The following is an 18370-nucleotide window of genomic DNA, read 5'->3' on the forward strand; positions in this document are numbered from 1 at the left end:
GATAACCTCACTCCATTTCTCCTTCTTTCCTTCCTTCCTTCCTTCCTTCCTTCCTTCCTTCCTTCCTTCCTTTCTCTCTCTCTCTTTTCTTTCTTTTTTTTCTTTCCTTTCCTCTTCCTTTCTTCCTTCCTTTCTTTTTTAGAGAGAGAACAAGGGGAGGGACAGAGAAAGAAGGAATCTTGAGCAGACTCCACATCCAGTGCAGAGCCCAACTCAGGGCTTGATCTCAAGATCCTGAGATCATGACCTGAACCAAAATCACCATGTGATGTTTAACCAACTGTGCCACCCAGGCACCCCAATCCCACTTCATTTTTAAAAATATTTCATTTATTTATTTGAGAGAGAGCAAGAGAGCACGAGCCAGGGGAGAGGCAGAGGGAGTGGGAGAAGCAGGCTCCCCAAAGAGCAGGAACATTGAACCTAGGCCCTGGTATCATGACTTGAACCCAAGACAGACACTTAAATGACTGAGCCACCCAAGCACCCCAACCTCACTCCATTTTTGACCAGCTGTTAAACATTAGACAATTCTGCTGAGCCAAAAGGTGATTCCTTATTGGCCCCCAAACCCTGGTCCGGGTTTGGCCTTTCAGTGCTACCTAAAAGTAAAATTAATTTTGAATTTTAGAAATAGGAAGTGAGTCTTAGAAACTATCCTAACCTATGACTCAGTTAAGTGTCTGACTATGGCCTGAAGTTCTAGGATCAAGCCCTGCATCGGGCTCCTTGCTCAGGAGGGATTCACTTGTCCCTCTACTCCTCCCCCTGCTCATTCTCTCTCTCTCTCTCTCTCTCTCTCAAATAAATAAATAAATAAATAAATAAAATCTTCAAAAAAAGTATCCTATCCAAACTTCTCTCATTTATGAGATAAGGAGACAGATTCAGAAAGGCTTAGTGACTTGCCAAACATTAACTTATTCATCCTTTACTAATGCCAACTATGAGTTAAATTCTGTGCTAAACACTGGAGAAGAAAATAATGAAACATAGTTTCTGTCCTAGAGAGCTAGAGAGCTCATGGTCTAGAAGGGGAAACAGGCAAGTAGATAAGCTTCTGCCACACATGGTGGTACCTGTGAGAAGCCATAGGAATACATGGGACCCAGTTTTTGCCATCCATCCAAAAGGGTTTTCCAAGAGGATAATAGTAATAACCACTGACAGTTATTAAACCTTGCCTGGGCTACATGCTTTAAGTTACATTATCATACCCACTTTTCATATCAACTCTCTGAAGAATGTACCACTGTTATCCTCCAGACCAGGAAACAGAGGCACAAGGTTGAGTCACTTTGCCAAAGTGACACAACCAGTAGGGAATAAAGTAGGGATTTGAACCCAAGATCGTTTGCTCTCTGAATCACTACTCCCAAGGCTGTCTTGAGAAGCCAGTGGGAGTTACCTAAGTGTGTGGGGAGTGGCAGGGAAAAAATTTTCCTAGGCAGGGAAAATATAAATTCCTTAGACAAATGGGAACCCCCAGGAGGTACAGGTGTGGGAGGAGTGTAGCTTCTGAGGGTGGGAGCAGGAAGCAATGCTGAAGACTAGCCCAAGGCAGGAGCATAATCAAGACTGGAACCCAGCTCTCAGCTCCTAGTCCAGTGCTCCTTCCACCACATTCCATCCTTCCCAGGCAGAAGTTCTCTCTTTTCCTTGCCACCCATCTAAGACTTTCCTTGAGGACTGGAGGGACACGGCCCAGAAATTCCTTTGATGAGAATTAAAAAGTGGCAGAAAGAGGGGATCCCTGGGTGGCACAGCGGTTTAGCGCCTGCCTTTGGCCCAGGGCGCGATCTTGGAGACCCGGGATCGAATCCCACGTCGGGCTCCCGGTGCATGGAGCCTGCTTCTCCCTCTGCCTGTGTCTCTGCCTCTCTCTCTCTCTCTCTCTCTCTCTCTCTGTGTGTGACTATCATAAATAAATAAAAATTAAAAATAAATAAATAAATAAATAAATAAATAAATAAATAGTGGCAGAAAGAAACAGGGGCAGGAAAGTGATGGGCCTAGATCACTCTGCCCAAATCCCAGTGTATCTCTTCTCTAGTCCAGGAATCTGTCATGGGACTCACTGCTGCCTTTGCAACGTATAGACTGCATAGCTTCAGGCTTCCACTGGTTTGGGGAATACATTGAAAGGACTGTCCCCAAAACACATCCCAGAGCCTAGAGAGTGCTGGAGTCAGGAGGATGCTAGCCATAATCACAACTAACATGAGTGAATGCCCATCACGTGCAGGCTCTGTACTGAGTCCTGTACCATCTGAACCACTTGCATTCTATCTTTTCATCTTTACAACTAGCTTATGAAACCATATGTTAGATTCCTTCCTGACTGAAGGAGGAGGAAACCAGTTCAAACCACCTTAAGCTGGAAGAGAATTTATCAAGACAGGTAACTGAAAAATTCAGTAGTAGATACTGTGTTCTAGGGCTGGATACAGGTGTTCCAATGATACTATCAAAAATGTGCTTTGTTCTGCTTCTCAAAATGAAACTGCCTCTTTCCTGAGAGTTCCAGAGAAAGCCCCAGAAATGTCTCACATTGGCCTAGACCAATGTCTCACGTACTGAGCCTCAGACCAATCTCAGTGACTCTGACTGGGCTAACTTGGGCCACAGTTCTGCCCATGAGGCCAAACCAGTTGGACCCAGAGGTGAAGAGGGGTGAATGCCCCATGGAAAAAGGAGGAACTGTTACCAAAAAGAGATTGATGCCAATCAACCCACACCCCTAAAAAGATATCTACTACCAGTGGATCCTAAGAATTCCTCCATTTTAGAGATAAGAAACTGAAGCACATAAAGATTAAGTCATCTGAATCAGATAATCACACAGCCAGCAATGATCAGAATAGGGACTCACATCCAGGCAGTCTTATCTAGACCTTAACCCCCAGGTCACCTGGGAAGGACTTAGCCTGTTCAGAAGAGAATGCACCCACCTGCCCCAGTCTACCTATGGGATGACGGTCGTTCCTGCTATCTGTCATACAAACTGTGAGCCCCCGGGGATCTGGAGACCCGAGGTTCAAGCAACTCAGAAGTGACACAAGATTGTCTGGCTTTCATGTTACACCAAATGATGCCCTCATCCACATCCCAAAATTCGCAAGTTTACTTTAACACCTCATAAGAGTCAGCAGGGAAAAGGGAGGCCCAGGCACTTGAAGATGAGTCATTCTTGAGTTCAGATTCGCTTGCCTGGCACCAGCCCCCATGAGGTATAAGGAAAAGGAGAGGAAAAATCAGGGCTGGGGGCCGTGGATAGTGCTTCCTGGAAGGGAACATTTGTCCCACTTCCCTTAGGATGGTGGTTGGACAGGCAAGAGTCTTTCTCTGGGGGCCAAACCAGGAGCGAGAACCTGCAGTGTAGGCAGATTTTTTCAGCACTGTCCTAGTAAATAACAGCCCCGTTACTCTGCAGTTTATGGAGATCTCAGCGGCTCAGCTTGTAATAAATGGGAGCGTGACTTGCAGGAGTCACAGCGCCAAAGCTGCCTTTGGGTCATTTGGTTGTTTTTAAATTAGGGCTTCGTGCCTCTCCAGGGGCCCAGGCCTCATTCGGAAATGATTAACAACGGGGCTGGGTACATTTGCCAAACAGCAAGCAGCCATGAAGTCATCCAAGCTAATAGCAGGCAGGAGCCGATGTGATTCATAAATAACTACATGCATTCGAGACTAAATGATACTGGTTAAGTGTTAGAAGTGCTTCTAGTCCCTTCTTATCTGGGGAGGTGAGAAGCTACCTCCAACACTCTTTTGAGGACTGGTTGCCTTCTTTCTGCTGTCCTGGGGAAAGGGAAGGGGAAGGAGCTTGAGGTGACAAGGGTGACAACCTAGGGCAGCTAAATGTGGTTGAGAGGTCTAAGAGCATGAGCATCACCTGGGAGCTGGTTAGAAATGCAGCCTCTCGGGCTCCCCAACCTAGACCCATGGAATCAGATCCCCTAAGAATGGGTCTCAGAAATCTGCTAGTGTGTTAGCTTCACTCAGTCTGTTTGAGAGCCCCTGTTCTGTGTTAAGTGTAATTAAGCTCTATCTGTATTTCGGCTCAAAACCCAGGGTGCACTAACATCAGCTAAAAGGAAAACAAAAGGACAGATTCATTAGTTATTATCCTGTTTACACTTCCCCGGTCAACTCTAATCGCCCCTTTGTTTTACAAGGGCTCCTTCATAGCACAGGGAGCAGTGTGCAGTAGTCACTAAAGAAGCCCTTGAGTATCTGTGAATTTCACCTACCTTGCATTTCACAGGCCAGACCCAAAGTGAGTCATTGGTGTGGAGACTTTTTGTATGCAGTTGATTAGTCCTTGAAAGGAGGTTATAATCCATGAATTGTGGATTTACTAGTGTTGTTACATGAGCACAGAGCAATGTTCATGTGGTTTTCTTCACTGACCTATTCTCTAGGCATTTATTAAAAGTGCAATATATACCACCACTCTAGCTCCCAGCTCCCACACCACAAGGTGGAGAGAGGTCTGATTAATACCAAGCAGGTCGCCTGGCTCCTTGGACATGCTGTCAGAAAATGCACTCAGATGCACACAAGCACCAGATACATATATGTGCATGGCTAAGACCAAATCCTGCTCCATGAAGAGGAGTGTCCAGCTCCACAGAATCTTTCCAGGACCTGATTGCTCCCCTCTCTCTATCACCTGAGCTGGGATTAATAACGTTTCTCAATCTCCCCCAAAATCTTCTCTAGGTGAATATGAAGAGAACTCATTTATTGATCTGTACCAGCCATTCTTCAGGACCCTTTCACAAATATTAATGGTTATTTAGCACATACAAAATGCTACACTTTATATGGATTAGTGCACCCACAACCACCTTCTACAACAAATCTTTTTTACTTTCATTCCCGTTTTATGATGGGAAACTGAGGCACAGAGAGATAAGTAACTTTGGCCAGAGTCACTCAGCCGATAAGTGGCAGGGTCAGAATTTGAAGGCAGGCACCCTGGCTCTAGAACTTAGTGTTAGACACAGTTCTTCCCAGTATCTCTCTAGTGCCTCCATTAGGTGGATGTCTCTCTCTGTGTTTCGGGAGGCTCAGAAGAATAAAGTTAACTTAGCCAGTGTTCCACAGCTAAAAGGGACTGGCTTCTCATTCCATCCCAGGCCTGTCAGATTCAAAACTCCATCCTCTTCTTTCCCAAACCCTCTGCCCCCAAAGTCCCCACTGCTGAGCTGCACACCTGTCAAGAAGGAGGAGGCGCCTCCTGCCAAGAGCAGTGGGGCTCCGAGCATAACTGCGGGGCATCTGGGCCAGCCTGGGACCCCAAGTTCAGAACTGTAACTGGGGGGTTAATCCCCGATCTGTGCTTCTGCTTCAGGACCCTCCACGGCAACGATATCTCCAGCGTTCCTGAAGGCTCCTTCAGCGACCTAACATCTCTTTCCCATCTGTAAGTAGCCGTACTTCTCCTTGGTGTGGCCCCACCTGAGATGGAATATCATTATTGTGCCAGAGACCACGCCATCACTGTTTACATTTCAGGATATGCTCTTTCCGGATGCCTAGGGCACATTCTGGGACAGTGTACTCACATTGTACACGTCATGTGCTCTCTGCCTCCAACGCCGTCAGAGGCATCATCAATTATGTAAACAATGTAAATGTTTAATAAGAACTAACATAAAACTCTTACTATGTGATAAACACTTTAGATGAATTATCTCATTTACTTCTTACAGCAATAAAGCATATTTATCCCCTATTATACACTGCAAAACTTAAATTGAGAAGAACTAAAGACTTTGTCCAAGGGCTTCTCAGCGAGTAAGCAGCAGAGCCCTGGTTCAAGCCCAGGTTTGCCTTGACTCTAAAGCACATAGTTGCTACCACTCTGCTGAGGTGCTCCCTCCCTGTTTTACATGGAGAAACCAAGGTCTGTACGCATTAGCTGTTACATGGCCAGTGACCATTTTTGAGTCTGTATACCCACTCTATGCATATTTAATTGTTTTCATATTGCATGCATATCCTGTGATACTGATACATTATGTATGCACCTTATAAAATATTCAAGAAATAGAAATGCTAAAGGATATGATTTTTAAAATAGCAAAAGTTCTTGTATTTTCTTTCTGGACACCCCTGTGCAGAGGTCTTCACTGGCCCATGCTGTCCCCCTCCTGTGCATTTTTAAGCTGACTGGTATAGTCGGCTTCTATCCCCTTAGGTTCCGTGGCTGGTCTAAGAATTAGACTGACACAGAGCAAGGGGAGAAATGTGTACAAATGTATTTGGTATTTTTATGTGTACATGGGAGTCTTCAAATGGAAAATGAAGACCCGAAGAAGCCATTGGGCCCAAAAGCTTATATACCTCTTTATACAAGGAATGATAAATTGGGACAAGACAAAGGGCCTTGGGATGGGGCAGTCCACTGTGGGTCAGTGGCTAGGAAATACGCAGAGGGGCTATTAGAAGATCAGGGTTCTTTGAGCAGGTTTGTCTGTACAAGTCCATTTTGGCATTGACTCCCTGTCTCTAGTGATAAGAATATTCTCTTTTTGGTGCAGGGAGGGCATCTTTGTCACAGGAAGCTTTACGACTTGCTTTTAGGTGGAAAGAGGGAGGTCAGAGAGCCCCTCCTGTATCTGCCATTTCTCAAGTACCTTTAGCTCAAAATAATCACTATGCCAGAGCAGCATATCTAGGGGTTGCATGCTCTGAACCCTTTCCATGATCTGAAGCATCTCCCTAGGTTGCTATGTACCAAAATCTTCTATGCAGAGAACATCCTTCAGTGGACCCTCCAGTAGAGCAAGGGAACCAGATAATCAGGTGGCCAAAGGTTCAAAAGCATCCTGGACAGGCTAGGATTGGGCTTGAGTTGAGGATTGAATCTTAGCAGGGTAGGTGAGAGCAAAACCTTGGAGGTGGAAGGGCCTGCAGTGGGGTGGAAACATTTGGAGGGGTTGGAAGTACAATCTGAAGTCACTGCCTTTGCCCCAGTGGAAACTACTTCTCCACTGGTCCTCACGTCAGACACCCCTGATCTAGCCAGTGTCTGAAAATTCTACTTTTCCAGAGAGCTAAGGGCATGGAACCTATGGGCCAAGCTGAGCAGGGGTCCCTGACTTCTTGCTCTGCCTCCTAGGGCACTGGGAACCAATCCACTCCACTGTGACTGTAGTCTGCGCTGGCTGTCCGAATGGGTGAAGGCGGGGTACAAGGAGCCCGGCATCGCCCGCTGCAGTAGCCCCGAGCCCATGGCCGACAGACTCCTGCTCACCACCCCCACCCACCGATTCCAGTGCAAAGGTACGTGCTGACTCTCCCCTGCTCCTCTAGGGGTCTGTTCTGTCTCCGACAGCCGTCAGAGCTGAGCATCTCAAAAAATTGTGACTTCTACAACCATAGTCCCAGCTCTCCCATGGACCACACAGAGGGACTCAGAGGCTTTGTCATCTTTCCTCTGCTGGCATCTCTACATGTTCCTCCCTACCTGCTTTGTCTACATAGTTTTGCGTAGAGAAGAATCTTTAACCTGCATTTCTTTTTTTTTTTTTAAGATTTTATTTATTTATCCACAAGAGACACACAGAGAGAGAGAGAGAGAGAGAGGCAGAGACACAGGCAGAGGGAGAAGCAGGCTCCATGCAGGGAGCCTGATGTGGGACTTGATCCAGGGTCTCCAGGATCACGCCCTGGACTGAAGGCGGCACTAAACCGCTGAGCCACCCGGGCTGCCCTGACCTGCATTTCTTTACCTACCATCCTTAAAGCAGAAGCATTTTCCCATTTTTACTACAGCAACCTTTTGGTACATGAGATTTTAATTGACTGTATCATTACGATAACAAACCGCTACTGAGTTCTTCTGTGCTGGGCATGATGTTAAGCACTTTTTTGTGGGTTATTGCATTTAATTCTCACTTTCCAAGTATTAATTTATTTAATTTCCCGACTCTCTATGGGGTAGACTTTAGTATTACCCTTATTTTTAAAAATGAGAACTCTGAGGCTTACCAAGGTTAAGTGACTACGCACAACCACAGTCGGGAGGCTTCCAGGGCTTCCTGATTCCAGAGTACACACCCTTGACCACCAGGCTATAAAATTCTGCCATGACTTCTTTCACTAGTTCCTGGTTCTGAACCTTTAGTATTCACTGGGTATTTCCAATTGTTTCCTTACCACTGATGCATAAAGATCTTTCTCTACTAGGTGGCTCAGTTGGTTGAGTGTCCAACTCTTGATTTCAGCTCAAGATCATGACATTGAGCTCTGCATCAGGCTCCACATCTACCATGGAGTCTGCCTGGGTCTCTTTCCCTCTCCCTCTGCCTTCCTCACCCCCTCCCTCCCTTCTCCACCTCTAAAAATAAATAAATAAAATTACATCTTTAGATAATACTCAGAGAACAGAAATGACTGAGCCAAACTATGTGATCATCTATCTTTAAGGTCTTCATGCATATTGCCAACTGGTTTTCAAAAAGGGTTGTAAACCACTTTATGCCCCCAACAGCACCATCTGAGTGCATTTTTTAGGGACTTTTGCATCATTTTATCTCATTTCATCTCATTGCTAATTAGAGAGGCTTAAAAAAATGGATCTCCTATTTTATCTTTCTTTGATTATTGGGGAAACTGAACTTTTTTTCCAAAAATTTACTTTCCATTTGTATTATATATTTGTCTGTTAATGTCCTTTGCTCATTTCTTGGAGCCTTGAATTTGATTTACATATATACTTTGATTACCCTATAAACTTCATGTGTCTCATGTTTCTGCTTAAAGCAAGAAAATAATCCATTGGCTTTAAGCTAATTTTTCATTTTCCTCCTCCTGCTTCCAACATATCTGACTTGATTGATGCTAAAGAGGCCCAGCTCACTCTAAAACAGTGGTTCTCAATCTTAGCTGCATGTTTTGGAGTCACTTGGGGAGCTTTCTACTGGTGCCTGGGCCCCACACTCCAGGTTTTGATTAAATTGGTGTGGGGTGCAGCCTGGGCGTGCTGGGGGTATTTAAAAGCACCTTGGCTGGTTCTACAGTAAGGTGACCAACTCATTTATGGTTTGGCTGGGGCCTTCCTGGTTTTAGCAGTGAAATTTCTGCATCCTGGGAATCTCCTCCATCCCTGGCAAACCAGAACAGATAGTGTCCCTTTTCCAATGTGAAGCCAGGGTTGAGCCAGCCAGTAGAGACTCTCAATCAGGCCACCCTATCCACAAATGGTCAGACTCACACTGGGGCCAATCTCAACAAAAGTCTGTGCAGGGATCATGACATTCACCCCTCCAGCCCTTACAGCTGAAGAGAACAGGACATAGTCAGAACTGTCTTAGAGGCAGCATGTGCCTGAGCAGTTTACCATCCATCATTGACACCACTGCTATGTCTTTTGGGGTCACTTCTTCCTTCTTCCTGCCAATTGAAGGGTTGCACAAGGAGGACTTCCCATGCGTACCTTTGGCCCAGGCACCATGCCCTCCTTAGCCTAGCATGAACTATTTCATGGGGAGGGGTATTTGGGGGCAGAGGAATGGGAGGTCCAAATGGAGGCTGGGCCCAGAGCTCCCGGAACATAAAAAGATACACAAGGGATTTGTAATTATGGTGCATTGTTTGTAGATTAGCTCCAAAATCGGATCAGGCTAATTATAGTAATTGATTTGACTGCAGAAGTGCTTCTGAATGATGTCCCACTGTGATTTTTTCCCTCACTGGACAATGGCTGCATTAATGGGACTCTAGCTAGACTGGATGGTACTGGCTGGGGCGGGCCGATTGCCTTGTGTGTTAGAGATGGAGAGGAGCTGGCAGCTGGCTGAGGAAGGGGCCAGAGAGGAGGGGAAGGGAGGGAGGGATGACAGCGACCTGCTACCAACATTCTGGTTTTGCTGTCCAGGGCCAGTGGACATCAACATTGTGGCCAAGTGCAATGCCTGCCTCTCCAGCCCATGCAAGAACAATGGGACGTGCAGCCAGGATCCTGTGGAATTATACCGCTGCACCTGCCCCTATGGCTACAAGGTAAGATAGGAAGCCTTGCCCGCACCATTCATGGCTCCCAAGGAGGGACAGGCACAGTGCCCTGCTGACCATCCTTTCTCCAAGGGCAGCCTGGAGAACTCTATTTCACAGGTCCCTCTAGTGTCCTATTTGCCAGTAACACTCCTGCTGCCCAGTTGTGTCACATTCATGCAAAACACAGAGAACCCCTATAGGCTTGACAGTAACACTCAGAGATAAGGAGGAAATGTAGTATTTGTATTTTCCTTCCTAAACATGGAGAAGTGAAGTCTCAAAATTAAAATGCTTCCAAGCAGAGGCATCCCTGGAACTCACTATCTTGGCTTCCCTTCATGGGGATTTCCAGACCCTCCCCTCCACTGCCCCTCCCCGCCTCCCCCACAACTCTGCCCTTGGGATGGCCAGTGCTGGGAGTCTGGCTCCGACTCCAGTTTGAGAAGGATATAGGGATGGCATTTTGAAAGGCCTCAGGCTGCCAAGCCAATGCACTGTTGACAGACTCGGGTGGGCCAGTTAAGGGGATAAGAGATCCCAGTTCTCCTGGGTGTCCTCCCCAGAAATCCAGGCTAATTCCAGAACAACTTTGCCTCCTTTCTTCTTACTCAGCACTATCTAGAACATGTTATCCTGCCTCCTTATAACATCTATAGAGTACAGACTACATGGCCAGCATTCTGCTTGGCATTTTATTCACCTTTTCTTTTTAAACACACCCTATGTAGGCACCTGGGTGGCTCAGTCTGTAAGCATCTGCCTTCAGCTCAGGTCATGATCCCTGGGTCCTGGAATCAAGTCCCACATCGGGCTCCCTGTTCTGCAGGGAGCCTGCTTCTCCCTCTCCCTCTGCCTGCTACTCCCCCTGCTGTGCTCTCTCTTCTGTTCTCTCTGTCAAATAAATAAATAAAATCTTTTTTTTTAAGATTTTATTTATTTATTTATTCATGAGAGACACAGAGAGAGAGAGAGGCAGAGACACAGGCAGAGGGAGAAGCAGGCTCCATGCAGGGAGCCCGATGCTGGACTCGATCCCAGGACTCCAGGATCACGTCCTGGGCCGAAGACAGGCGCTAAACCGCTGAGCCACCCAGGGATCCCAATAAAATCTTTTAAAAATAAATAAAATAGAAAAATAAACATGAAAAAAAAAATAAACATGCCCTATGAGCAAGGCTCATTACTTCCCATCTACAGTTGTGGAAACAGGGCCTCAGACTGTTGAAAGAGCTTGACTCAATGTCCCAAAGCTCATAAGCTGTAGGGTTGGGATAGGACCTAGGGCTATATGATTCCAAAGTCCCCGCCTTTTCCCCCTGGATAGCCTAGCCCCTTGCTGTGTCTCACTGGGGTGAGCAATGCTGCAGCTGGATCCTCTTTCCCAGGACCTTCCCCACTTCCAGTCTCCCCAGGGCACCCATCCAAATGGAGTGGACAAGCCAAGAATTCCAGGACCACCCCAAAGCCCATCTGACACCCATGCCTAGTATGTGGCAGAGTGGGAGGGAGCTGGCATCGCTGGGTCTCTTGCCCCCAGGGACAAGCTTGATGGAGAGGCAAAATCACGCTGGGGAACAGGGCTCCCTGGTGACTTTTCAACTGTAGCTGTGCCTCCAGCAAACAGTGTCAGAGTGCCACCTATGGGCCTGACACAGAAGAGCCAAAGGAGTCCCTTTGCAGCCAGCCAGCCAGCCAGCCTTGCCCCCAGCAGCCGCCCCAGACCCATGCACGCTATGTGTGCACACGCACAGACATTGCAGGGGAAGTAGAGAAATTAAGGGGACATACTTAGGCCTAGGTCCTCAAACTCCCTTGTATTAATTCAGTGGTGGAAAATCAGGCTGTGAAATCACACAGAGGGCAAGCTTTGCTGCGTTACTAGCTGTGCGGTGATGGCCAGTGGTTTCACCTCAGCCCTCCCATTGACAAACCAGGGCCCATCTCACAGGTGTGCTGTGAGAATCACATGTACAGTAACTACATGCAGTGTGCCTTGGAGAGTCATTGAGGATGTGCTCAGTAAGCTGGCATGTTCTTACCTTTCACTTCACCCTTACATGCTGGTCCCTGATACCAGGGTGTGGATGGGCCCTCAGCCCCAGGTGGTGTGTTGCTGGTTTCACCAGAGTTTCTCAGTCCATGATGCTGTGGATTGTCAGAGACCATAGGTTGCTCCCCTAGAAAGGTGACATGTATATTTATCACATCCCCAATTCCATACCTGTGTAACTTTTTATGTATTGACTATTTGCCAGGCACTCAGCTGGATGTTTGCATTTTTTTCCCCTCCTCTAAGTTCTATAATCACTTTTGAGGTGGGTGGTATCATCCCTATTTGAAACATAAGGTAAACCACTTCATATCCTGAACCTTGGTCCCTTCTCTGCAAAATCAGCCTGAGTCTGAAAGTAGTGGAACTGGGCTGGAAGCCCCAGGTTTCCTCCCACTCCCCTTGACAGCACTGTGAAAGTAGCCTGGCCATCAGCGTCAGAGCAAAGAGTGCAACCACAGGGCTCTTACAGGATAATGCCATCTGTTTGGACTTTGCTCATAAGATTTTGAATGTCTCGTTGAAGAAGCCAAGCAGATATTTTGACCTTTAGGAAGGCGTTGGGCTCACAGAGGTCTGGGGTACATTGAGGAGGAGGATAGAGGGTGGGATGGCATGTGGTGGGGACATTGGTGATTACTATGACAATAACAGGAATCTGAGCAGCCAGCACTTATTGGGCGCCTACTATATATCAACAGCATACTAAATAAGGCACATGCATTATTTTGCATACCTCTCATCAAAGTCCAAGGAGGCATTTTCCAGTTTAAGAAACTGGGATAGTAGGTGAGACCATTGGGATTCAGAGCTCAGAACAAACTGATTCCTGAACCCATGCACATTCACAGCCCATTGGCAAGTACCATGAGTCCCTGGCTATTTGGTACCTGTCAGGGTCCCCAGAAAAGGGACAAATAGGGTGTACTGGTGGAAAGAACACCTAGCAGGATCCCTGGAGCTTGTCCTACCTGACTGTGTAACCTGGAACAGTTCCTACTGTCCCCCCTACCTCTGGTTCCCTGACCTCAAAATGCAGCAGGTAGAAAAAGGGGTCCCTTAATCGTGGGTTGCATCACACCCACTGCCCTGCATTTGTTCCCCCTGCTTTCCCTTCTTCTGGGGTTGGAGCCCACATGAGCAGAGTGACTAGGTGAGTTGCTAAGTTGACAACCATCAGTAGCACCCACAGAACCAAGCTCAGAGTGCTGGCATTCATCTTGTTATTTCCCAGTGTCTCAATTTTTCCATTGACTCTCTGAGTGACCTTGGGAAGCCACAGTATTACCCAAAAAAGCATGGCCCCACAGGCCTGTGTGAAACAGTTTAAGCACATCACTTGATTTCGTACTCTCAGTTATTCTCTGAAATAAGTTTTATTATCATCTTTTGGTAGATGTAGGAACTAAGGTTCAAAAGGATCAGATAACTTGACAGTGCTCCTATATCTAGGGAACATGCGAGCTAACCCCAGAGTCCACCTCTCTCTGGCAGGAAAGTCTTTCCACTCAGCACTCCATTGGTAACTACTTCCCCCTGAGCCTCACGTCCCCCCCTGCCTCCATGCGAGGCGTCGCATTCACTGGCAGAGCTCCTGCAAGGATTGAAAGGGTCATGTTTGCACTTTGACTACCTTAGAGCCAGGATTTAGTAGACACTTCACAGAACTATTTTACCGCAATTCTAACACCAGTGGAAATAAAATCTATGTTTGGGCTCATTCTGCTTCAGCCATTTAGCTTCACGTGCCTCTGTTCCCCTCACACTGTAGTATGCACAAGAACTACCGGGAGATCTTAAATGTAGGTTCTGATCCATTAGATCTGAGGTCAGGTCAAAGTTTGTGCATTTTTAACAAGATCTCAGGGAATGCCAGTGCTGCTAGCCCGAGGACCATACTTTGAGTGGCAAGGTCCTGGAGCAGCTCCCAGAAAGAGGTTTCTAACGGGGACAGCTATTCCCAAACTCTTTTAAAAGAAGCCGGAAGCCCCAGGCATGTCTATGTTCTCTCTCTCTCTCTCTCTCTCTCTCTCTCACACACACACACACACACACACAGTGGTGGGACACCAAGAAGCATCATAAATCTAGTAGATCTGAGCAAAATGAGGCTGAAGAGAGTTGAATTGAGCTAATTAGCCAGGCATTGACAATGGTGATTGTTTCTCAAGGGCATGTAAGTGACAGAAATCCCCACCTCCAGGCCCAATTAACACATCATCAAAGCTAGGGTCTGCCTCCAGGATTTCTGAGCTCAGCATAAAGGACTGGAGGAGATAACCACCAGCTCCATCTCACACTTTATCCCACCCCCAAGGGAAGATCCCACCTAGAGTCCCTGATACTTGAGAGTTCCTCAGAGCAGACAGGCTGGCCCAGCCAGGGACAAGGAAGGCCCTGCCTTGACCTGATCAAGGCTCTCTTGTCCTGCTTTTCACGGCTCATCCACCTAACACACTCTCAGACACATATGTACACTTGCACTCCTGAACAATTTAGTACCAACCAAAGGTCTGAAAAAGTCTTGATCACCCAAATTCAGCCCTGCCTCAGACCCCTGACATCATAACCATCTGAGTAGCTCTTACTTACGTTGCTTCCATTACGTGCCAGGTACTTTCTAATATATTTATGCAGTTTCTTTTTTTTTTTAAGATTTTATTTATTTGAGAGAGAGAAAGAGAACGGGAGTAGAAGGGAGAAGCAGAGGGAGAGGGAGAAGCAGGCTCCCCACTGAGCAGGGAGCTGGCTGCGGGCCTGGATCTCAGGACCCCGGGATCGTGATCTGAGCCAAAGGCAGACGCTTAACCAACTGAGCCACCCAGGCATCTCTATATGTATGATTTCTAATCATTTATTCCATAGGGAAGGTATTATTATCCCCATTTTACAGATAATGAAAACAAGGCTCAGGGAGAACTATTAATCCCCTCAAGGCACACAGCAGTCCACTAGAGTGTGGACCCGGATGTGCTAACTCAGGAACCATGTTTTGAGAGGTCAGAATAAGTGGCCCAGCAGAGAGGTTCCCAGTGCGGGCTTTGGACTGGATGTCTGGCTTCAGCTGCCGCCTGTTCCACTTACTGCTGTGCAGTCTTAGACATATTAGCTCACTTTCCAAGGCTGCCTTCCCGATCTGAAAATGGCAGTAATAACTATCATACCAATCTCATCGGGTTGTTGTGAACATTCTATGTGATCGTGAATATAAAACCCTTAGTGTGAGGCCTGGAATGGAAAATGTGCTCAATAAATTGAGAATGAGTATTGCAGTTTCCATTGCACACAATGACTCTCTGAAAGGGATCCTGCGTTGCTCTGGTTTAGGATAAGCCCAGATCCTACCCCAAAGTGCATTTTCCTCCCGCTAGAGAAAACCCATGACTGGCCCTTAGCAGGGAGAGCCGTGAGAGCCAGACACGTGGCCATGCCTCCCTGCCGCGGAGACCGCACCTGCGGCTTCAGGGTTTAAGACAGGAGGAGAGTGGTGGGCCCAGTCGGCAGTGACCTCCGAGCCAGGGAGCCCAGCCCCACTCCGTCACGGGCATTGATGGCAGCAGAGGCGGGAAGAGGATTTTCCCAGGCAGATGGTGAGCAGGTGGTGTGGCGGTGGGAGGGCTCCCGTGATCACCCCCGCCGGCAGGGTGCCCACACCAAGCCCATAGCCCAGAAACAAAAGCAACCAATGTCTCTGCAGACATGGCAGGTCCTCCAAGGGACCGCTCGTCAAGACTTAGAAGCAGTGCTGGTGCATCAGTCCCAGAGGAGAGGCTGGAGCCAGAGGGCCACGCATTGGGGCTGCTCCCTGGGACACAGGGTCTTTCCATCCAGTCTCTGCCTTGGCCTCCCTCCTCAGTGCCTTCGCCCTCACTGTCCGCCTGGCATGCTCCTCCCCACCTATGGCACAGTCGGCTCCTTCTCAGCTCAGACGTCCCCTTCAGAGGGGCCTGCCCCAGAGGAACGCCACCCCATCCGAAACTGCCTGTCGCAGAGGTCCTTGGTGCAGCTTTGCTTTAGAATCAGAATTTTAAATACCAACACCTGGGCCTACTTCCAGGCTAATCAAAGATGGATCTCTGGGGAGTTGTCACTTGAGAGGGGCAGGGCCGGCTGGCCACACTCCAGCCCTAGTCGGGCTGCTCAAGTTGTGGATCACGTCGAAGCCTCAGTGTGGTTAAGAATACGGTCATCTGCTAGCACACACAGAGGGCCTACCACGTGCTGGATGTGTTACACACTCCGGGCACTTCCTTATAAGAAAGGGCACACTTAATTCTCACAACGGCTCTGTGAGGTAGGCTGGGAAGGCTTCAAAGGCTTACACAAGGTCATGGTCAGCCACCCAGAAAGAGATGAAGCTGGACTAGGAAGCCAGGTTTTCCAGTATTCAGAGCCCATGCTCTTGCCCTGCAGTTCAGAGTACAGGATGTGAACTCTGGGAAGTGGTGAAGCTGGGGCCCCAACTCCTGAGTTCTCACTCACTCCAAAGACCCCCTTTGGCTTCCTCCCAGCCACACTGCAGACTCATCCCTGAGCCGCCTTGTGGCCATCTGCCCGGCCTCCTCCGAAAGGATGCTGGCAGCTCCAAGGGGCGTCCTAGTCAAGGCTGCCATCGAAAGCCTGCCTAACTGGACTCTTCTCCCTCTTGTGCTCCTCAGGGCAAAGACTGCACGGTACCCATCAACACCTGCATCCAGAACCCCTGTCAGCATGGAGGTACCTGCCACCTGAGCGAGAGCCACAAGGATGGGTTCAGGTAACAGCTCGCCCTTGGGCCTTTCCTCCCTCCAGGGGGCGGCTTTATGGGCAGACTCCTGGGGCAGGCTAAAGAAGCATAGCTGTTCACTGAGGGCCTATTGTGCGCCCACACTGGGTCAAGCCCATTGTGTGGATGCTCTCAAGGCTCTTCCTGCCCCATAAGGGACCTACCATGGTCCCTACTGTACAAATAAGAAGGTTGAGGCCCAGCAGGAGCAGTCCTTTGCCTGAAGTGACACAGTTGGTAAGCATTGGTACAGGGAATTCAGGGCATCTGCCTCCAGAGCCAGGAGGACAGCAAGGGAGGCTAGAGCTGCTGGCTGAAATCAGAGAAGGATGCAATGATGACTCAAAGCCCCACCAGCGAGGCAGTTCCACCCCTCTTCTGTGTGATAGGAAACAGTAATAACAGGTGACACTGACTACACATTCTTTATGTGCTGGGCAGGAACTAGTCATGTAGTACGTCATTTAAATCCTCACAGTGATCCTACCCACTACACGTTGGTGCTAGCCCCATTTAGCAGATGAGGCAACTGAAGCACAGAGACAGATTTGCTCTAGGTCACATATCCTGACACTCATTCCTGGGTCTTCCCCCCAACCTCTTTCCTCCTTGGCATTAAGAGCTCAGGAAGAAAAGAGGATAGAAGCCACTTATGTTTTTCCCATATCTGTTCTAACGGCGAGCTCTCAAGGCCTCTGCCAAACCTCAGGCCCCCTTCCTGCTTCCTACCCTTCCCAGTAGCTTTCAGATGCCCAGTTTTCCCAGCCCATGGCCCTGGCAAAAGCAAACCAGTGGGAACTGGTTCCTTTAGCACCCCTATTGAGTGTGAGTGGGTCAGGCAGTAGAGGTGGGACCCCCAGTGCCAAGCTGTGTATGGATGTGTCCGAGCTCAGAATGCAAACAAGGATCAAAGGCACTCTGGCCAGGGGCTGCTGTGTGGTCTGTGAAAGAAATCAGGTTCTGGGCTCTCAGTTCTCCTCCCCAGGGAACCCCGCCTGCCCCTGTGTCCACCTGCCAACCCAGCCTCATCAAACCCTGGCTCTTAAAAAGTGAAATTCAACGCAAGATTTGTTTTCCTGCCTGAAGTCAGCCAAACCGCCCACTCCTACCTTCTTGCTGGGAGCAAGGGCAAGAAGAAACCACACAGAAATCTCACAGAGGTGGCCATGTGGCCCCAGCCAGGAAACACACCTCCAGGGGAAGAGCCTGGCTCTGCCCACCCAGCCAAGGGATGGAGGTCTGCAAGAGGAAGGAGTGCCCCCTGCAGGAAACTATCTTTCCCTGTTTCCCTTTGCGTGTACACCCCCCTACTCCGTCTCTTTGTGGGTATCTCTCTACATCTCTGGAGCTGCAGGTGAGCAGAAGGATACTGTTTCCACCCTCAGCTGCTGAGGGGATTCAAAGAAACTGGAAATATTTTTAGAATTTAATTTTCAGGGAAAAGAGCCCAGAAGCCCAGACCTACAGGATTAGGGAGACGGGGTGGAGGATTAAGGCAATGAGGCCCACACACTGGGGATAGCAGTTTGTGTGGACCTCCCAAG

At 48.3% G+C, this 18370-nt stretch overlaps 1 protein-coding gene across 1 annotated transcript in view; it reads left to right on the forward strand.

Annotated features, from left to right (window-relative positions):
• SLIT3 (slit guidance ligand 3) overlaps positions 1-18370 on the forward strand; it is a 591462-nt gene that overhangs the window by 541591 nt on the left and 31501 nt on the right. The window contains exons 24-27 of the mRNA XM_077895576.1: positions 5360-5431; positions 7133-7296; positions 9893-10017; positions 16720-16817. Coding sequence (XP_077751702.1) covers positions 5360-5431; positions 7133-7296; positions 9893-10017; positions 16720-16817 — 459 coding nt within the window. The remainder of the gene's footprint in view (positions 1-5359; positions 5432-7132; positions 7297-9892; positions 10018-16719; positions 16818-18370) is intronic.

This window comes from Canis aureus, chromosome 4 (assembly GCF_053574225.1).
Source record: "Canis aureus isolate CA01 chromosome 4, VMU_Caureus_v.1.0, whole genome shotgun sequence".
Taxonomy (NCBI): Eukaryota; Metazoa; Chordata; class Mammalia; order Carnivora; family Canidae; genus Canis; species Canis aureus.